The 20,372-nt window shown below is 37.3% G+C and overlaps 2 protein-coding genes across 9 annotated transcripts; one reads left to right on the forward strand and one right to left on the reverse strand.

Annotated features, from left to right (window-relative positions):
• Position 1: 1 nt before the first annotated feature.
• LOC113670846 (riboflavin-binding protein) lies at positions 2-7,136 on the forward strand. Of its 6 annotated transcripts, none has more exons than XM_089195430.1 (5): positions 3-96; positions 1,491-1,755; positions 5,321-5,560; positions 6,093-6,206; positions 6,246-7,136. In XM_089195430.1, exons 2-5 carry the CDS (start codon positions 1,492-1,494, stop codon positions 6,339-6,341), a joined length of 714 nt encoding a protein of 237 aa, XP_089051556.1. In that variant the 5' UTR covers positions 3-96; position 1,491; the 3' UTR covers positions 6,342-7,136. The 6 variants fall into 6 exon arrangements, with proteins under 6 accessions (XP_027042836.2, XP_089051556.1, XP_089051555.1 ...); XM_089195429.1 differs by lacking the exon at positions 3-96 and adding an exon at positions 667-779; XM_089195431.1 differs by lacking the exon at positions 3-96 and adding an exon at positions 1,127-1,313.
• Positions 7,137-7,906: 770 nt separating this feature from the next.
• On the reverse strand, positions 7,907-19,219 carry LOC113670839 (ceramide synthase 1). 3 transcript variants are annotated; one of them, XR_016184102.1, is made up of 8 exons: positions 18,134-19,219; positions 14,786-14,945; positions 12,394-12,574; positions 12,023-12,184; positions 11,032-11,333; positions 10,492-10,644; positions 9,965-10,039; positions 9,821-9,895 (listed from the first exon to the last, which is right to left on the reverse strand). XR_016184102.1 is itself a non-coding variant. In XM_027187025.2 (7 exons), exons 1-6 carry the CDS (start codon positions 18,344-18,346, stop codon positions 10,526-10,528), a joined length of 1,137 nt encoding a protein of 378 aa, XP_027042826.2. In that variant the 5' UTR covers positions 18,347-19,219; the 3' UTR covers positions 7,907-10,039; positions 10,492-10,525. The 3 variants fall into 3 exon arrangements, 2 of the variants coding, with proteins under 2 accessions (XP_027042826.2, XP_089053999.1); XM_027187025.2 differs by having other exon boundaries at positions 7,907-10,039; XM_089197873.1 differs by lacking the exon at positions 18,134-19,219 and adding an exon at positions 15,461-15,567 and having other exon boundaries at positions 7,907-10,039.
• Positions 19,220-20,372: the final 1,153 nt, after the last annotated feature.

Raw genomic sequence — 20,372 nt, forward strand, 5'->3', positions numbered from 1 at the left:
CAGCTGGGGGTGGGGGAGGGGATACAATTGATTGAGATGGCAAACAAGCTGACAATTTCCTCTGTAGATTGCGCATGAAACATCAACTGGACTAAGGTAACGTCCATAGTTATTATTGCAAGCTCGTTGAAACTTACCACTAAATGTAATACTTGGTTCAGAAAACTAGTCTCATAGGAATTATGTACCAGAGATCCAATACTGGCTTATGAACAAACAACTTTACAATCTCTCGCACTTCTCTCGCCTTGTAGGACTCATATACATAAAGAGAACTGTCTGTGCTTTGGCGCAACAGCATGAAATGGAGTCTAGTGACACCTGTGCCTTAAGTAAACAAGTTGCACTAGAAAGGTTTCGCAACTCCTGATCTCCATGGGTCAATTTCCTGCATGTAAACAACACAAGTTGACTTGCCGAGGGTCCATAATTGAGCGTAGACCGTGTTTATTAAAATCATCATGCAATCTAACAACCGAATTGCGTGGATTTACAACAAATTGTGGAAAAAATCGTATAAAACGCAAAAACTTATCTATCAATTTATCCTAGGTATAAAAAAGTGTAAAAATCCATTCAATTATTTAATTATACATAAGTTCGTTTCTGCATCTATAAATAAATGAGTCAGACAGTCTCTTCGTTATGGTGGATGACAGCTGATATTTCCGTTTCTTTCTAAAGTTTGTTGGAGGCTGGAATTAGGTCTTGGATCTTGCTAGACGGGTTGTTGGCTGTCGACTGACAGAGTTGCAAAATCAGCTTTTCTCGATGATCTCGTAAGTTTTATATTCCGGCAAGCTGAAGGGCATTTGCGTATGATATCCTCGGGAAAATGCACGAGAGATCTCTCTTATGGACTTTCTCTTGGTCAAATTGTAGATACTTAGAAGCAGGTTATGTAACACACCGTGTTGTTACTTATCTAGACTTTCACTCAACAAAACGAGCATTGTGATTGGTTGATTCCTGCTCACGTGCCTCTGATCAAATTCAAATGTATTACGACCGCCCACGCGCCCACCACAACATAATTACACCATAATGTAACCACTCAACCGTCAACACCGCTACAAGACACACTATGCAAAGGAATTTACTTCAACGGGCGTTGTAAAATGGCAGCGCTAGACGAATGTCTGGTGTTGTTAGCTTTAAGATGTAAATCATCACAGAAGCATTTTTCCGCTTTCATACGTCACACGTACACTTTTGTGGCGAACTGGTGTGGTGTCTTTACCGCAGCGACTGATATCTGTAACTGGGCTGAAAAAAATGACCGTGTAAACCACCAGACTTTGCTCGCCGAAAAGGCATATTTTTTGTTTGTTTGTTTTTTTTCGCGTTTTGAGACAAGCAAGGGGAGGCATGCACGGATGGGTCTGAGCTCTGCCCCTTTCCGTCACAAGCCTCGATTTGAAACTTGGGGTCCCCTTTGTGATGGGTATTATTGGAATATTCTTACGGTGCTCTTGATATTCATTTTGCAGAATGGCGCGTTCAGGTGTGTTTGTGTGCTTATTCCTTGCCGCATTCGTCGGAGAATTTTGCCTTGGTCATGAGGAAGAGGTAGCTAAATGCATCGATGGCCCTTATCATAAAGAGAAACCGTCTCCTGAAGGGCCGGACTATGTTGAATGTCAACCTTGGAAGGAAAGAACGTGCTGTACTGCAGGCTTCACTGCTCAACTTGAGAAAAGTAATGTGGAAGTTTTGTATAATTTTTCATGGCACCACTGTGGTAATCTCTCTAAGGTAAGAACATCGATATCAATTTGTTTGATAACAACTAATCATTATTTTTGTGTAAGTTTTGTGAGGATTGCAAGTTATGTCATATTTACGTTCCGAAAGCACTATTCACTCATTATTGATGTACAGCCGTTATAGAACCGTATGGGTTGTGAGAGACCTTCGCGCCCATTCAGTGGTCACGTTTACCAAGCTATTACAATTAGCATATCAATTACTAAGAGCTTTTCATCTAATCGGGTGTAAATAAACCGGCTCCCTTAAGATAAGATTAATTTTTTATAGTAAGTAATTTCTTTTTACATAACTTATTACATTGATATCTGCTTTATTGTGGATAGGAGGCCACGTTGTTGCAGCAATAAACTCTTCAACAATAACATTCTTGTAAGTCACTCTCCGGATCACCGTCGCGACATGAGCCAGCGTGTGAGCAAATTTTTGTTTTTTCAACTTTCACGAAGAACTGTCTTTCGTTGAAGTGAGAATAAAGTCCGACGATAGAACGTTTTCTGCTGATGAATCGAAAAGTCTTTGATCGTTTGTGCCTTGATTGCATCATTGAAATCACGTGAAAAAGAGCAATTCATCATGCACATTGACTTGAACGTCAGATTCATCTGGCTGCTTTCTTTTGAATTTTGGATTACCGCGAGTTTTTCTTTCATGGTAATTTAGTGTTATCAACTGAGTTGATAACGCAGATTGGCTACCGTAAAGAGTTTGAAGGCTGACGTTTCGAGCGGTAGCCCTTAAACACTTGAAAGGTAAGTTTTTAAACTCTTTAAGGTAGCCAATTTACGTTATCAACTCAGTTGATAATACTTAATTACTCTGTTATACTCTCCCCACCGACGCAGCAACGCAGTTTCTTCGGAAAATTACTCCCTTTATTTATTTTCCTTGCGTAACATAACATGATTAAATATAACATGATTCAACATAACATGATTCAACATAATATGATTCAACTTCGTTGGTTACATCGTGCAAAATAGATATAAATGTGACTTACTGCGCTCCTCATGCTACCAGAAAAAGAATAAATATTTACTTACATGAAAAATTATTCGTAAAAAAAACCTCAGTTCAGCAAATCTAATCAGATGGGCCCTTGATTTGTTTATTTTGCGAAAAAATCTGTCATCAGTTCCCTGAGACAAGTGCGCCCGGTGATTTTTAGTTCTACCAAATTTGTCAAGGCTTACCAAACTTCAGAGACGCCGTCGTCCTGCCTCGGAGCAGGACAAATTGCTGTCAGGCGTGAAATCTGACTTCTGTCAATTTACACGCCATGATTTGAAGGAAAATGTCAATCAAGAAAACTTGATATCTATTTTTAGTCGGAGTACCCGCCGAAATTATTTCCCAAATGCGCGGCAATCAAAAGGTGAAGATGGAGGATTCGTACTTCGGTATGCTGCATAACGATCCTTACTCAGAATACAACTATTACGGTTTCCAACGGTAGATCCGTAAATTCTTCGAACGTTGCGATGGAGGCTTAAAGTTAACAAGTACTTTGCCGTGTCTCAGTGCGCCCACGCGTGACAAATTTTGTTGAGATTTTTGGTAGGGCCAAACAAATATTGACAGTCCAGTGCGTCCAGACTATGTCACGCTACGTCCCCCGACAGCAAAGGAAACTTTTTTTCTTCAAACGTTGCGATGGAGGCTCTTGTCTCATGTAAGGCAATTTAAGTTTCATTTTATGAAAGCAATAGACGGCTCTTTCTATCGGTCTACCAGCATCGTATTAGCTCACGTGGAATGTTGGGAGAACACTTGCAAAGTTTTTAAATCATCCGCCTCCGGCTCGTGGGTCACAAACTTCTTTTGTATTCTCCCAACATTCTCGAGTGGGTTGAATACGACGTTGGTAAACCGATAGAAACTATAAGTGTGGTCTCTGAGCGATTCTTTTTACGATTCCAATCGCTGTAGTCGAGAGTCTTATTTGCCTGAGTTGTCCGACCTCAACTGCCATACTCGAAATCAAACGGCGATAATTTTGACACTACTCTGGGTCCATAGAGATCACGCGCAAGCGATACTCTTTCTACGTTTTATCTCTGCTTTGGGTTACAACTCCCACTACCACGTCCGCTTGCTCACCAGTTTTCGCGCACCCGCTCTAGTTTTTCACCCGTCTCTAACAAAGGGCTGACGTTTCGCGAAACGTTAGCTTTAAAAACCCTCTGCGGTGGCTCATTTACATTGTTAACTCAGTTAAGTTATAAAACCAAATTATCTTTTAAAACCCCCACCGATGCAGCACCACAGTTTCTTTACAAAAATTAACCCCTTGAGTTAATCCACTGACTGAGAGCCTAGCATGGCCTACACCTCATCGATACTACTTTGGCTGAGGGAATTTCTCGACTATCCAGTTGCCCATCAACGTTCCTGACAGTATGTCGTGAAGTGTTTGGTTCGCTAGTTATGATTTAGTAGCCATTTGTATATATTAAGCAGTTAGTTAAGATTTCAATTCAAAGTCTGCAATTATTTGGGTTTTAGCTGTCACGGTGAGATTTCTGATTTTGACAGTCTTGTAAAACTTCCAGTGGTGGACGTGCTTCGCTTGTCTACTGTACTTGCATTGGACCCACACTGAACTTCTTGATTTGGCTTTTGCAGTCAATGATTGATTGTTTGATCGGAAGTAGTGAGAATGTTGTTGTTCATTCTTGAATATATTTGAGTTAGTGTTCTGACAACAAATGTTTAATTAGCCCCGAATGTCCACTCATAGCGAAGACAAAGGCGCGTTGTTTAGAGTTCATAGACAGTTGGTCAAAGTCAGAGACACAAGACGAGTTGATTAGTCAGTGAGAGTTACTGAGAGAGTAGTCAAAGAGGAGAGTAGTGAGGGAATTGAATCCGCTGTTTGAGGAATTGTAACGGAGAACAGAGGGTAAAGAAAACAGAATGGGATATGCCTGTAGTCCTTGGTGCCTTCTGCGAAGCGTGGTACGCTCTGTAGCTAGTTTCCCCTCTCAGCCAAGCTGAAACTTTTTTTTTTTTTGTGGTGCTTTCAAAGTATGACAGAAGCTGCGGAAGCAGCCGAGATGTAGATGTTAAGACAAAGGAAATCGCATCTGTGGTCTCAATATTTTGGTTTAACAGAGGAAACTGTCTCAATTACTTGCGGCACGACTTTTTAATCTTCCCATCAGAACTTAGGGAAAGCACAGTAAAGCTTATTTGACTGGATTTTATGTGAAATAAACAGCGCTAAACAAAGCAATCGTTGAATCACGTTTTGAAAACAAATGTCCCCTATGGAGGGTAACACTCCTCTCACTGTATACTAGTAGAGAATATCTGATCTTAAAGGATCCTATTCAAAAACGCCTCTGTTTTTGTTTACCTTCGGGGCGGACGCACTTGGATGATAGACCACAATGGCAATTTCACGAATATAGATAGCATAGAAAATGGCAGACCGAGCGCGCAATGTCTTGTTTTTGACTAGGATCCTTTTAAAAAACACTCGTACCCCTGAAACCAAGTGAAAATAATTATATTCTTTTGCTTAAACTCAATGTTTTTTTTTCTTGTAAAGGAGTGTGAGCGGTACATAAAACACGAAGAGTGTTTCTATTCGTGTGAACCCAGCCTCATCAAATGGCATACCTCTGGTGGAGGCGTAAAAGGGGTTCCAATATGTGCTGACTATTGTGATAAATGGTACGATGCCTGCAAAAACGATATGACTTGCGCTGAAGATTGGCTGGCGGATTTCAACTTTACTTTAAGCCAGTACTCCTGCCGAACTGATTCCAAATGTCTCAGATTTAGCGAGGTAATGTCAACTGTTAACAGCGATTAAGTGAAGGGCTGGCTGGTGTATGCTAGTCTTAGCTTGCGGTGGGAATCCTTGACAAACAGTTCTTTGAACAGGGACAAATGGTCCTATGAGACCATGGGATCGCCTTCCCGACTTGCAGGTTTGTGGAAGCCGCACGAGAAAAGAAGAGAAATTTAGTGTCAGATTCTCTCGCAAATTACGGGAATCAGTCACGGCGATTTCCTTTTACAAATTCTTATGAAAGCTTCAATTTTCTTTCGTTTATTTTGCAATACAGCGGTTGTTTAGTATATATTTTCCTTAGAGATTTTACGCGAGAAATTGGCGCGCGGGCGACCAAAATTGGTCTCTTCGCGAATCCCCTACGTTTTACCGCTGTGTTGTGACAGTTTCTCAAGCCTGAGTTTAGAAAACATGAGAAGAAGTCATCGTCAGGGTTTTCATGAAGACGACTTCCGCTTTCATAATCGAAACGTAATTTCCTGCTGTCGATAAGTTGTATTTTCATTTTCATTTTCATTTTCAGCTATATAAAGACGGAGAAGGATTATGTAACAAAATGTGGGGACAGTCATTTACGTACGAAAAGAGCAACAATTGTATGGTGATGTGGTTCGATGGCAAGAACCCAAACGAAAAGGTCAAGCTTAATACGACCGGCGAGAACCCAACCGAAAAGGTCACGCCTGATACGACCGGTGCCGCAGTAACAAGCTACCAGTCTAAGTTCATCAATATAGCTTTGGCTCTAAGCTTAATTAAATTACTATGTTAAGTTTTCTACTACCAGTGATAAACATGGTATACTTGTGTGTTTTCCGAACTGTAAGTCCATCCCACTGTATGTCGATCACACAAGCTGTAGAACCTGGCGTACAATTGTTTAATTTTTGTGTAGTTTCTATTCTGTTAATCCTACTTCTACTTTCATATTGCGTAATTTATGAAATAACTTAATTTTATTTTTTAAAATTTTTTTAAAATTTTTTAAATTTTTTAAATTTTAGTTGTAATTGATGTATTTTAACAGGGAAGAGCCACCTGTTTTATCTGTTAATAAACCATTATTATTATTATTATTATTATTATTATTACTTTACATCAAATTTTAAATTTGCGCCGTCAACATTTTATTCAATCTATAGCCCAACAATGTATCCGCTCTGTAGGAACGCACGAGCAAAAAGGTGGAGATTTTATTTTATCCACTAAGGCTGACGCTGACTACGAGAATCAAGCTGCTCTGGGAACGAGAATGGAACGTTTTAGCTGTAATTCTGATTTGAACCTTAATTAGATTAAAAAACAAATATAAGAAGGGAAAAAAATAGAGCCAAAAAAGATCGTGTAGAAAGTCGCTGAATTGTTTCGAGTTTTGCCTATTAATTCATTGGATACCGTTAGTTAAATTTTGCGCAAAATGGTGGGTACCAAGTAAAGGAAAATACTTACTATGTTAGTGAAAATGTTCTTTTGGGCACGCTGGTTTTGAAAGTAAGTTGAGTCACTTTGTGCAAGAAATAAATATAGTAATAAACGAGGTTTACTGGGTTTGCCCTAGAATTAGTAACCGCTGTGCTTTCTTCGTGTATTTGATCAAATTGTGCAGTAATATATTTTAAAAAATGCGTTAAATAGAGAGAGAGATTTTTTAGTTGAAGTCGTTGATGGCTTCTAACATGTTCTATTATTCGGTATTAATTTTCCGGTAGACACGGTCTCCATTTCACTTGCAGTTTGAGGTTCTTTATGTAAGTGTTACTGTAACAGCTGAGTACCAGCCTGCGAGAGGGCTCTCTTTGGCCCTGCGACACAAGCGGCGGACCCTCGTGTTTCGCGCCGGACGACTGTGCATGCATACCACACCCCGTAGGGACCTTCCACACACCTTTTTCTCTTGCTGTCTCGCATCTCGAGGGGCTGCGCGCGCCCTAGCGCCAAACGTAGTCTGCTTGAATTCTACTTAGGAACCTGTTAACCCATTCCTCATAAAATACATGGTTCGGAAGAAAGGTGTTTCCGAATAAGGTATCGCACAAGGCTGAGCTTCAGAAATTCTCTCCCTTGAATGATTTCCTTCCACCACATGAAACAAGTTTAATACACCCACAGACTCGAGCACCCACCCCGCTCCCCCTTGCCTGCTCCTAGCCTTTCACACGCTCAAACCCCCAAAAAAATGCTAACCATGACGGGTTTCACTATTTAGAGGCCACTGTGAAGAAGGAAGGGGGGGGGGGGGGGGGGAGAGGGAGGGGGAAGAAGGTGGAAGAGGTATTCCAACTTCAAGAAGCGAAGGTTGTGATATGTAAATTCATAAACAAAGCAACAACATCAGCATACTACAAAACTACCACTGCTTTAATGCACTTATTTCCCTACGACATTCATTTCTAATAATTTTAGCTTAAGCCACACACTTCATTATCGTAATAAGGTCACCCATTCAAACATTGAATTATTAATCTCCATTTCAATTACCTGAAATATCACTCGAATGAATACCATTTAATATCCTTAAACCTGGCTTCATCTACCTAAAGAATGCTACTTTACAATTTACCAACTGTTACAGAAATACATTTCAATTTAATATCAGATTAATTTAATTAGGAAGCATTAAACTTTACGAAATGAGGGATCTGGAATTTGAGTCTACAGATTCCAAACTGATGCTCACCACAATGTTGAAAATCCCAGAGCCAACAAATCATAGTTTTAACGATTTTTGCGAGATAAAATTTTTTTCTAGTTCTAATTTTCGCTCAAGGAAGGGTAAGACTTGTTTTTATATGTACATGTATGTATGTACATCTTTCATACTTATAAAAATGAGAAAATAAATTTCAGGGAGTTTTTTTCTTAGTGCAAATTTCATAACGTCGACTATAATCCTTTTAACGTAGTAAATCTGTATCTCGGCGGTTATCTGAATGAAATATCCTGACAATGTAAGTTTCAATTTGTCTATAAACGGTGACAATTGCATTTTTAAGAAACATACTCGTTTTTCCTCCTCGTAATTTTGGTCATTGGATAATTGTAATAATAATGAGAACTTGTAGTATGGAATGTGATTTCTCTGATGAAAACCATCAATTTTCACAATATCGTATAATGCACATGTGTCATATGTGTAAGTCACTTGTTTTCATTTGTCTTAAATGCGTTAAAAATGGAAACCGTGTTTAAGTTATCTTGATTCTGAGTGAAAGGTTTTTTGTGCTGAGTATAGTGAAAAGTAATTTGGTTTTGTAATAGCTGTCAAACAATTCTCAGATATAAAGACCAGATGGTTTGAAATTTTATGACAAACAGGCTATAAACTTTTACTTCACTGATAAATGAATCTAATGGAGCTCCAGAGGAGTGATTTTTTCAACATTGTCCCCTTGCCTTCCTTTCTGTGACTGCAATAACATTTCAATGCATTCAAGTTCTAAGATAAATGACAGAAAAAAATTCCTCTCTAAATCACTATTAATGAATATTAAAATAATGGATTCGTATGTGATTTGACAAAATGCTAATAATTATCTTGCATCAGTAAATGAAATAAACTTGTTGTGCTTATAGGGATCACGTGATGCATAAATGTAGTACATGGAAATTAATATCCAAAATGTGAACACTAAAAAGTGCAGTAATGTAATAATGGCTAATGATGGAGTTTTACTAAAACATTTACATAGTTGAAAATATGTACTGACTAATAAAGACGCAATTGGAAACTAACACACAGCAGAAATTCTGCAACTAGCTTGTTAAGGTAACAGATATTCCTTACATTACACCCATGGGTTGATACATATTTTCCTTGCAAAATTATTCATCTAGGAATATTCATGTGGTTAGTTCTGAATTGAAATGACATATAACATTTCTATTAAACTAAATCTTATGGATACGTCACAAAGATTTTTAATTCATATTTAACTTATTAACTAGACTACATAATTATACACTTTTCCAACAGGTTAACAAAATGTTTCATTTGATTGGACTGCACTCACTACAATTTTGTTAACCAAAAAAATGAATTCATTACACAATTAATATGTTAAGTTCTTGGGTTTAATTAGCAGCCACATACTCACAATCTGGATATCGTATACTGAGTGCAAACTTTGCACAACTGTATTTTCTGTTGTAATATTATTAGAAGAGGCTCGATGTACTGTCAAAACCAGTAGTGATTAGAAAAGGAAGCTGAACTTAACAATGCATAACATTTTACATACAAAAGCACTCAAATTTAACCAAACACATTCATTGTTAAAAGTATTACTCTTGTGTAAAGAAATCTTAGCTGCTCAGCACAAGTACATGTAAAAACTGTATGAATGTATTGAATCAAACTGTGAACACAGTTACAGAACATTAAAATTATTCACATCTTAAAAACTTCTCAGTGGTATAGAGCACAATTTTATCCAAATTGTGGTCCTGTTGTGGGAGGCTGAAGTCTGAAAACTGATGAAAGAAAAGGATAAAACATCAGTTTTACTATGCCAAGAACCCATCAGAATAACACAACAATTTAACGGTTACATCAGGTCAAGGGTTACTTCACAGAGTCAGTAATAAACTTTTTAAATCTTCAGTTGTCACCAGAATAGAGTAAAAAATGAAGTAATTGTTCATGTAAAATGGGCAGGAATGCTAACTTTTGAAATTTGATTGTGGTGGCAGCTAATAACTGGTTACATATTTGATATGCAAAATAATGGATCCATTGTAGTGTGAACCAAACTTGCACCATTTATTTTCTGTAAAATGATCTTGTAGTACTCAGCAGTGTAGCACCTGCATGTTATATGGACATTGCAGTGAATGTCTCCTCAGAACAGGTGTCACTGTAACATTTGAACTAAAGAGGGTTACACTCATAATTGGACTAGACTATGTAAATTTGGTACACTTACATGTTAGCAGGCTGTTTCACATCAGAGAACCATTCTAAGGACTGGCTGGTTTGGCGTGTGGTTGCCTGTGTCGGAATTGCTCATTGCCATGCAGAACATGCTCACCATTTTCTCCCCTTCTCTTGATACCATTACCATTATGCATGAGATCAGCTTCAGAACAAACACAAGAATACTAACATAAATTACCAGAGCTTACCATGATACACTTTATTATTCAAAACTGTGTTTTCAGATTTCTACTGAAAAAGAAGTACATATATGTGTATAATATAGTTTGTGTAGATAAGAAAGAGAGAAGACAAACTCTTAATTGTTCCAACATTAAATTTGATGTTTTGGCCTGTGGCCTTCTTCAGCTACATACAGGTGAAAATCAAAAAGCTAAAAATCGCCAAGGACTGTGACATCACAACAGTGTTTATATACTCTCATCAAAACACACCAATCAACCAATGAGAGCGCACATATTATCTCAATTATTCTATAACAAAATTTTTGATGCACTTCACAGGGATGAAAAGTTCTAGCAAGCCTCACCTTTATCACCAGCTGGTTCATGTATTTCTCCATTTGCTACATTCCCTCCATTACCAAGCTGTTTGTCTTTCTCAGGGTGCTCAGGGATCTCACGCGTATCTTCTACACCAGTGCTCTTTCCAATAATTATACGAACTAAGAGCCACACAATGAACGTAAACCACCAAATGTTCATTAAAAATAGCACCCACAGCATTGCATTAAAAAAGAAGTAAAAAGGAGCAGTAGGAACAATTGGTCGAGCATCACAGCCACAAGAATGAAGTACTTTTAATGGGTAGAGATACAGGCGACAATATAACCTAGAAGATAATAAAAATGCTATTTTGGCCACTTCAATTTGTATTATAGGTGGTTTTTGGCAGCTCCTGTAAGAACTGTAATATCTTATTGATATAAACTGCTATAATTTACGCCGATTCCAAGCCTTGAGAAAGTCATAACTGCACTTGTGTAAAATAATGGTAATTTTTACCCCCTATGTGTTTTTGATATTGCCAATCAGCTACTGACATGTCACTTTCCTTGTCAGGTTGATTAACAAATGACTAAGTGTTCATCATTCTCAAAAAAGGTTCCTTGATGACTTTTCTCATCATTAGAGGCCTATAGTATTTATATAATAAACAAAATACAGGTAATACATGGTTGCTTGTAGATATGGAATTTCTCTTCTCATAATCAACTCAATATCTTACTGTTTTGCGGAGCTCACTGATGAGATAACATCATCCATATCTATGTGCACCCATAAGCTTTTCTCTATTTATTACTTTTGATTAATCTGCCTCACACTGTGGTCACTTTCACTGTGAATCAAAACATCATAACTGCTCACTAAGAGTCATGCAAAGAGATCAACCTAATCAGAAGTGACTGCATTCTGACTGAGGCAAATGAAAATATTTAGTATGCTAAATTTACCATACAAGAGAAAAAAAAAACTATAAACAAACAAATTAAAACAACCTCACCAAGTAATGGTACTTACCATACCAAAGCAAAACACGAAACTCCTACATTACTGAGTACATCAGGCACTAGATGATATTTTCCTCCACGTGACTTGAAAGCAACGCAGAGTTTGCTGAACTCCAGAAAAATATCAGCAATGTCATGAAGAAACAAAACTATAACACCAATTCTGTGGTACCTGAAGGACATAACATAATTATTCAGTATTTTTCCTTTGAATATCATGTCAAAATGGCGGCAAAAAAGTCAAGGAAATTACATGTACATACATGTTTGCATGTATGTACATCCAGTATGTACCAAAAAAGGTTCATAAACTAAAACTCATCATTAGTAAAATCATCATTATAATAAGCCCTACCAGAATCAAAATTCTCAAAATCTTACCTTACAGCAAATGAGAAAAAAAGTAAGCAATTTGTTATAACATGATGTACAAGCATAAGATTGGAATCCCTTCTCCACTGATCCATGAACACTGTGGCATACATGGAATGGAAATAAAACCCAGTTTGTACCATATAAAGGATGTAAATGTCCTGAGAAACTGGCATCCCTTTATACCATCCTGCAGACAAACATTGAAAGAATATTAAACACTTCTGGCTGATGTAAAGCTACAATCTTGAACAAAAACACCAAATTTTTCTTTGTGAATAAATAGTAGTGGTTCTGGTCCATTCACTGGGCTTGCTGAACAATTTCTCTGCTTTCATCTGATACAGCCTATGAATAACATTTCACACAGATTTGCAGGATGAGTATGAATATCAGTTTTTTTGCATGGTAAAGGCCATAAAAACTACATTTGTAACACTTTACAATCATTATGGGACATTTAGTTGCTAACACATATTTGTTTTCTATGTTGTCAGCAACTGAAAGAAAATGTTATCAACAATAATATTAATTTAACTCCCAGGTCAAATTTGTAATTCTCCTTTCTGTCAACTACACAATTCTTATAGCGTCAGTTCAAAAAATTTCGAATTAAATCAACTAATTATCCCCAAATTTATATTTTTCCTTATTCTCACCATTTGTCTGATTGATATTGTATTGATATTGTATTGATATTGTAACGAAAAATTATATCTTGGTCACTAATGGGAGTTAAAGAGTTAATACAATGTAAGGATTCTACATATTGGACTGTTCAATGGAGTTGTTGATAACTTACTCAAGTTAGGAAGAGCTTGAGACCTAACATTCACTGCCAATGCTTATAACAAAGTACAGTATGTTTTGAAAATGACAGGTGTCAATAAGCAAGAGAGTATATTTATTAGCAAGAGGGGGACTAGCAGCTGATGTAATCATCAGATCTGCCCAACAAGGAAGCTGCTTTGCAGTCAGCAGATTCTAGTGCAGGTGATCACCTTTTAAATGCTCTTGAAAGGTATTTGATTTTTGTTATTATATGTTGATAAGATGAAACTTTCAGATGAAGATAAAACTCATTATCATGAGTTATGAGCTAACATCCTCAGAGTATCTACATGTCATGAGGAGCTTTGGCCCTCCAAAAAATTTCGCAGCATGCATTCTATGGAGGCACTATATTTCTGTCATCAGTGTAGAGAATTAAATTAACACTGAGGGTTATTTTTAATCTCTTTTATACCCCCCTTGGTAGTGAATACCTGAGGGTTGTTTCAATCTGCTGTTTACCTGTGGGTTATTTTTAATCTTTTTTATACCCTTTTGGGTAGTGTATACCCTAAGGTTATTTTCAAGTGTAGTGTATACCTGAGGCTTATTTTTAATCTCTTCTATACCCTCTTGGGTAGTGTATGCCTGAGGGTTGTTTTCAATCTCTTTTATACCCTCTTGGGTAGTGTATACCTGAGGGTTATTTTTAATCTCTTCTATACCCTCTTGGGTAGTATATACCTGAGGCTTATCTTTAATCTCTTTTATACCCTCTTGGGTAGTGTATACCTAGGGGTTACTTTTAATCTGTTCTATACCCTCTTGGCAAGTATATACCTGAGGGTTATTTTTAATCTGTTCTATACCCTCTTGGGTAGTGTATATCTGAGTGTTATTTTTAACCTCTCCTTTACCCTCCTTACATGGCCAACACGTAAGACGATTTTCATACGAGTGAATTTGTTCGCAATGACCTAAATTGTAATTACGGTGTTTTAGACCAGCTTCTCCCCTGTTACAGTCGTTTTTGCAAGAGCGATGTCTTTGGAAAAGCTAGAAATGCTGTTCCAAAACTTTTGCTCATAAAAGATCACTATAAGAATAGTTGACCATCAGTTGAAAGCCATGTGTATTCTCTGGATTATCTAATCAACACTGTTTCTGAACTTTAAAAGTTCTGTGTAAAGAAGGGTTTGTTGGAGTTAACCTTTAATGGGCCTAGGTGGGGTGGGGAATTGAATCAGAACTGTCAAGTCTTTCCAGTAGAACAAACAAGTTTTATCCTTTAATATGGATGAATTTCAAAGTGGAAAAGTAACTTTTGCAAGCAGATGGCTTAGGAGAAAAGGTCTACAATGAAGTCATCAGTTGCTAATCTTACCTCTTACAAAAAATTGACAATCAAATCCGGCAAGAGAGTGGGGAATTTGAACACAATTTTGGTTCCAAAGGTGGGGATTTGAACCAACTAATCTTCAAAAGTTAAGATGCCTGAGCAGTTGCTTGAGGGGAGATTTTCAGTATTATATTGATTGATGCATTACCTTAATAAAAAGGTTCTCTTCCCCCCATCTCATAAATACACAGAAACTAGAGTAAAACTCCACTGCATAGAAATGAAACTAACCCTTCCAGCAGTTTCTTGTGTCTTGGAAAAAGTTGTATTTGCCATTAAACAGAATGTAGGAACAGTAGCCATATGCGGAGCAGTAATATAAAAACTTGAAAGCATTTTCTGGAGACTTCTTTTGATCTTTTTCAGAGAGCTGACACCATTTGAAAAAAGGCTGCAAGTAAAAGTAAAAGACAGCTCTTTACTACCAAGTTTAAATTAAAATTACATTTTATTTAAGTTGGTATACACGTCTAGTACAAAGGTATGGTTTGAAACTCTTCTCATTCAGGGCCTAAATAGGGTTTCTCTCAAGAAATTTTACGGTAGAAGCAAAGGAATGGTGTTACTTTCAAGAAACAAAAGAATGCTCTTCCTTACTGAATAAAAATGGTTCTGGCCATTGAAATTTTACTAGGGAATTATTTGTGGCCACCAGAGAATTCTTCAATTTCTACTAGCTAGAGAACACCCTGCGAAAATAGCAACCACCTAGTTTGTGACACTTCTAGAAAGAAAGAATTTTCATGCTTGTTGCCACTAGATGAGTTGCTAATAGTTTTGTCTGCATTTTATACAAGGGTATCCAGTCAACTTGCCATCATGAAAAACCACTACATGAGTCAACTTGCCACCTGTGGCCAAATGACTCGGACACTATATGTAATGTCTCAATTATGGAACACTAACCATTAAAGGCAAAAAGAATAACGAGTTTCAGTGTTACATGAAAAAAAATAAAACATAATATCACAAAGATTATGATAAGTTTACAAGCAAAGAAACCAGAGTGAATTTCACCAAATGACTTATGCCAATGCCTGGTATGAAATGGTATGAAACTAACATGCTAAGATGTAGTAATACATTGCAAAATTAACTGGGAAATTAAGTATTATCAACTAAGTTGATATCGTAAATTAGCCACCATAAAGAGCTTAAAAGCTGATGTTTCAAGCATTAGTCCTTTATCAATCGCTCTGACAAAGGGCTCATGCTCGAAACATCAGCTTTGAAACTCTCTACAGTGGCCAATTTATATTATCAACTCAGTTGATAACACTAAACTAACTTACCCCCTTTATTGCAAATTTAGCTGGACACAAATGTGGCAAAATTTTACAGGAAGGGGCTCAGCACCCATTCTCTGTGTTATGCAAAACAAAAGGCGATGTGACCCTCAACACAAGTTGTGTTCTTATGAACATAATTCAAAACCAAATCTAATGAAACTTACTTCGAATGAAAGCATACATCTTGCATTTTACTATTTTTCAGTTGGATGATACAAAATTAATAGTGCACACAACAGAAAGAGTCTGTAACAATGATTGTTAACAACTCAATTTACCATCTCTGGCATGTTGACTCTCATTGGTGGTGGCAAGTAGATGGTAAACCTCACAGAAGTGGTCATAATCCATAACAAATGATACTAACATGAAATACACTCACATATTGTCAACTGTGTCACACACTAAGTTCTCCATGTTAACTTACAGCAAGTTTAAAGCCATAAGATGCAATAACTCCATCACCTCTACAAAAGGGTTTTAATCTATACTTTTTTAATAGTGATCAGTTACCATAAGATGAGTTTCAAGCAAAGAAATTACTTAACTGAGAGGAGAAAATTTTCAGGATCAAACTCTTCAGTAACAAAATAGGTCCCTTAGGCTGTGTCTAAATACCTGGCAGCCAGGTACGGTCTTGAATGGACTTAAAGTCACTCAAAAATTCTCATAGAATGTCCACTGAAAGGTTCTTTGAAACTTCTAAGGAGTATAAGATGTTTGTGTAACAACATAGAGCAACTCAAGAAACTATCTTGATTTTGCAGCAGAAAAATTCTTCAAGCTTAAGCATACCATAGAATTCCTAGGTCAGAAATGTTCTTTAGTGTTGAAAACCAAGCAATTATACAGCATAATAATAATTATAATAATAATAATAATAACAAGTATACAAAAGTTCAGAAAATTTGTTGCCAGGCATTTAGACATAACATAAAAAAGTTTAGTCCTTTAGTCATGGATATTCTGATTCTTCAGTCGCACATAATTATAGTATAATCTCACTTTCCATTTTCTTTTATAAGCATTGCATTCTGTTGCCTTTTCTCAAACAAGATCACAACAAAAACATGGCTTTCCAGTGATTACACACCACAGTCGATGACAGCACCAAGGTCACCATCATTTTAGACAAGAATAATAGATGAAGTCTACAGGGTGATTAAGAGATTAAGACAGTGCTCTGCTACAATAGATCGCTCTCAAAACAAAGGATCTTGGTTGATCAAGTGCTGCTAATTAACTTTTAACATTTTATAAGACTGGTGCGCCCGTTGAGTTCAGTGGGTTAATTTTGTATAGCGTTTCGGAGTTTGAATACGGTAACAATTTGTTTACCGAAGATACATTTTCTGACACGTGCTGATATCTTGTTCAAAGAGCAAAATTTTGGTGGCTCTGCATAAGCCATAAAAAAGGCTATTGTACACGCAGTATGGCTCTTTTCAAAGTAGACTGAATAAGTTTAAACTCGAAGTAAACATAAATTGTGATGATGTGTGTGCAGCTGATCGGGTTTTTTTTCTTAAGCAAATTTTCATCTTAATCCTGTCATCTTTGATTTGTTCGCAACAGCGTTTGTTGTCGTATAACTACGTGTGTGTTAAGTGTTCTCTTAGGCCTGAATCGTGTTTTAGTATTGTCCTCTTGAGCCCTCGAAGGCAATGAGTTCCCTCATACCCGAAGGCAGTGGACCTTGAAGATGTTTACAAGGTATTGGTTCGACACAACGACTACGCTCACTATTTACGCAAATATCAAAGATCACTTGGAGCGAGTCCTTGTAAAATCTTAAAGAGTTAAGAATAGGGTTCGTTTTAAATATTTTAATCGACAAAAGAGGGGTAAAAATAAATGCAAAGTCAATAATTTTGTTGGTTATAATGTTTTGCACGACCTAACCACATCCCTGCCACGGACGCATATGCAAAGTGCAGGGGCGTTTGTGTCATATACACTCGGTTACAGCGGTCAAAACAATGTTTTTATCCCTACTAATGTAAAATTTAATCTACCTGAAAGTATGGGGAAATAAATTTATGTGATCGAAACTCTGATGGTTGATAAGTAACTCATAAATGACCTTTGCACTGTATGTGCTAAACTGAGCGTCTTTTAGAAGCTAAACCTTTGATCGAAACTGCTGATCGATACATGCTTTCGCGACAAGCTTCCCGACTTGCATTAGTACTATTGAAAGCTACAAGATAATTGAGTAAATTACCGGAAGATGAACCAGAGAAAGTGGTAAAAAAAAAAAACCAGTATTTTCAAATGTAACGATTCATACCTCGAAAATCAGCGTCGACAACAAATACCGCAATATGGTGAAAGCCACGCCAAGAATAAGACAAAGTAGAATATCTTCGCCAGATATGAAGCCATAACTTGAGATTTCATTAACAAAATCCGTCAGAAATGTTTTTGTTGGGCCTCTATCCTCCCATTCAATACCACAATGATGCCATATTTTGTTGAAAACCTCCAAGTACCCAACCTCCATGTTTAACGTATGCAGGCAAAGTGCACAATAAGGTTCAAAATATCACAAGTGTCGGGGAGGAGAAAGATATTGTTAGCATTACTTGGTACCACCCTCTGGGGGTATAATATAGTGGTTATTAAACTGAATAAAGTCTTAATTAGTTTGTCTGATATTCAAAATCGAACGACCGCTCACCGCAAGTTCGATTTAAATTCATAGGTATGACTTCAAACCAACATTGCCCGACACAAAGGTAAATTAGCATGTCATCACATCCATTTGAAATAAAAAAATTTGTGCGTAGTTCGCTCAAATACAGGATGCTAGTCAGCACAAGTATCTCATTGTCGCTAATCGAAAACTGTAAGGAATTAAAATTCATAAATTTTCTTGAGAAAAAACGAAAGTTTGGGAGAAAAAATTTACAAAATTCGCCAGCCAATGGCTTCTTTGTCTTTCACTTCTGAAATTTGATTGGTTTCTCTTACTAAGCCTTAAAATTCTGACTGGTCGTTTCGCCTTTAGTGTTGCAATTTAGAGCAAAAAATAAAGCAGTTCGCGAAAAAATCCCACTGTTGAGAGCCAATCAGATTGCCAAGATCATCACTGATTTCAAAATGGATGTAACGAATAAAAAAACAATAACATCAAGTAATAAATCTGGGGGTCATACTGGGGTTTATTTTGCGCTGCATCACCCGATCATCACCAGAGCGGAACTCGAATAAATGTGAGAGTCACAGGAATGAAAACTACTTTGTTTCCGAGGAAACAACTGAGCTATTTCTTTTGATTTCACTCGCTTTGTTCACCATAGATTTGATCACAACTTTTGAACGAAAAAACCAGCGCAAGTGCTTCCCTGTAGAGAATATATTTTACGGATAAATTAATAAATTGGTAAACTTTCCGCACAGCCCCATACTATTGTAAAACAAATCTGTTTTCCCAATGGCAATGTATTGTTTTAGTCATTGTTTTCTCTATTCAAGAACTGAATGCATAATGAAGTATGGGGCTGTGCGGAAATTTTACCAAACAAATAAATATGCAACGGAAACAATCGCATCTTTACCGCGAAGAGATCGTTTACCTCGGCACTCGAGGTTTAGAAGTTGGCCTGAGAATGGCGGAACCATCTAATGAGATGAAAGCTTTTCTCGCCATGATTAATTCAAATGACTAGCAGCAGTTTTAGTTGTCTTAATTTACACTTTCACTGACGGTCAACACCCCAGAGGCCTCTCAATCGACTCAGGAAACACACAAAGAAGGCCCGGAATGTTACTGTCCACAGGGACCATTGTGAACGGCACGCCTTTCAGTTTTGTAGTCTTTGGTTCATGATACACGCGATTTGTTAAGTCCGTAGACTCTGAAGAGAGTATGAACGGCAAAAAAACTGAAGTAAATGCTTATAATGGCTCAGAGTCAAAAAGAAAAAAACAGATCGACGCTCAAAACTACCACCTTTTCGTAATTCGATCATTCGCTATTAAAACTCTGAGTGGCTGATAGTCTCTTTGAAGAACAGAAACTTGCTGGCTGTGAAGGAACAAAACAAAAACCTTTATGCACCTGTCAATTGAAACCCCCACCCCCCCCACCCCGGGGAAGTATGGGGCATTAGCCTTGGAGTAGAAAAAAAGTGTGATAATGCCCCATATATAGGGGCCCTGTTTTCTTTCTAAACCCCAAGTAAAGTGAAAAAATTCCCCCACCCCTGGGACAAACCATGTTAAATAATGTCCCAACCAACCTTCAGACCCTGCTCTGAGTGCTGCATGCCCCACACAGCCACTCTCCCTCTGGCACGTTCTCCTTAGTTAGTCCCGCACAGGAAAAGTGAAACCATTTGATTTTGCAATTTTTCCCGTCGCACCCAATCATTTCCTCTGTCATATTTGGCTTTCCACAGATGCATAAGATGTCATGATCATCTGATGATTCTGCATCTTTAGAATATTTACTTCATCTTTATCGATTTCAAAACTATAATAAATAACTCTTGAGCTCTCAGTTTAATTAGAAAAAAATATAAATC

This window comes from Pocillopora damicornis, chromosome 2, assembly GCF_964200805.1.
Source record: "Pocillopora damicornis chromosome 2, jaPocDami1.2, whole genome shotgun sequence".
Lineage (NCBI taxonomy): Eukaryota > Metazoa > Cnidaria > Anthozoa > Scleractinia > Pocilloporidae > Pocillopora > Pocillopora damicornis.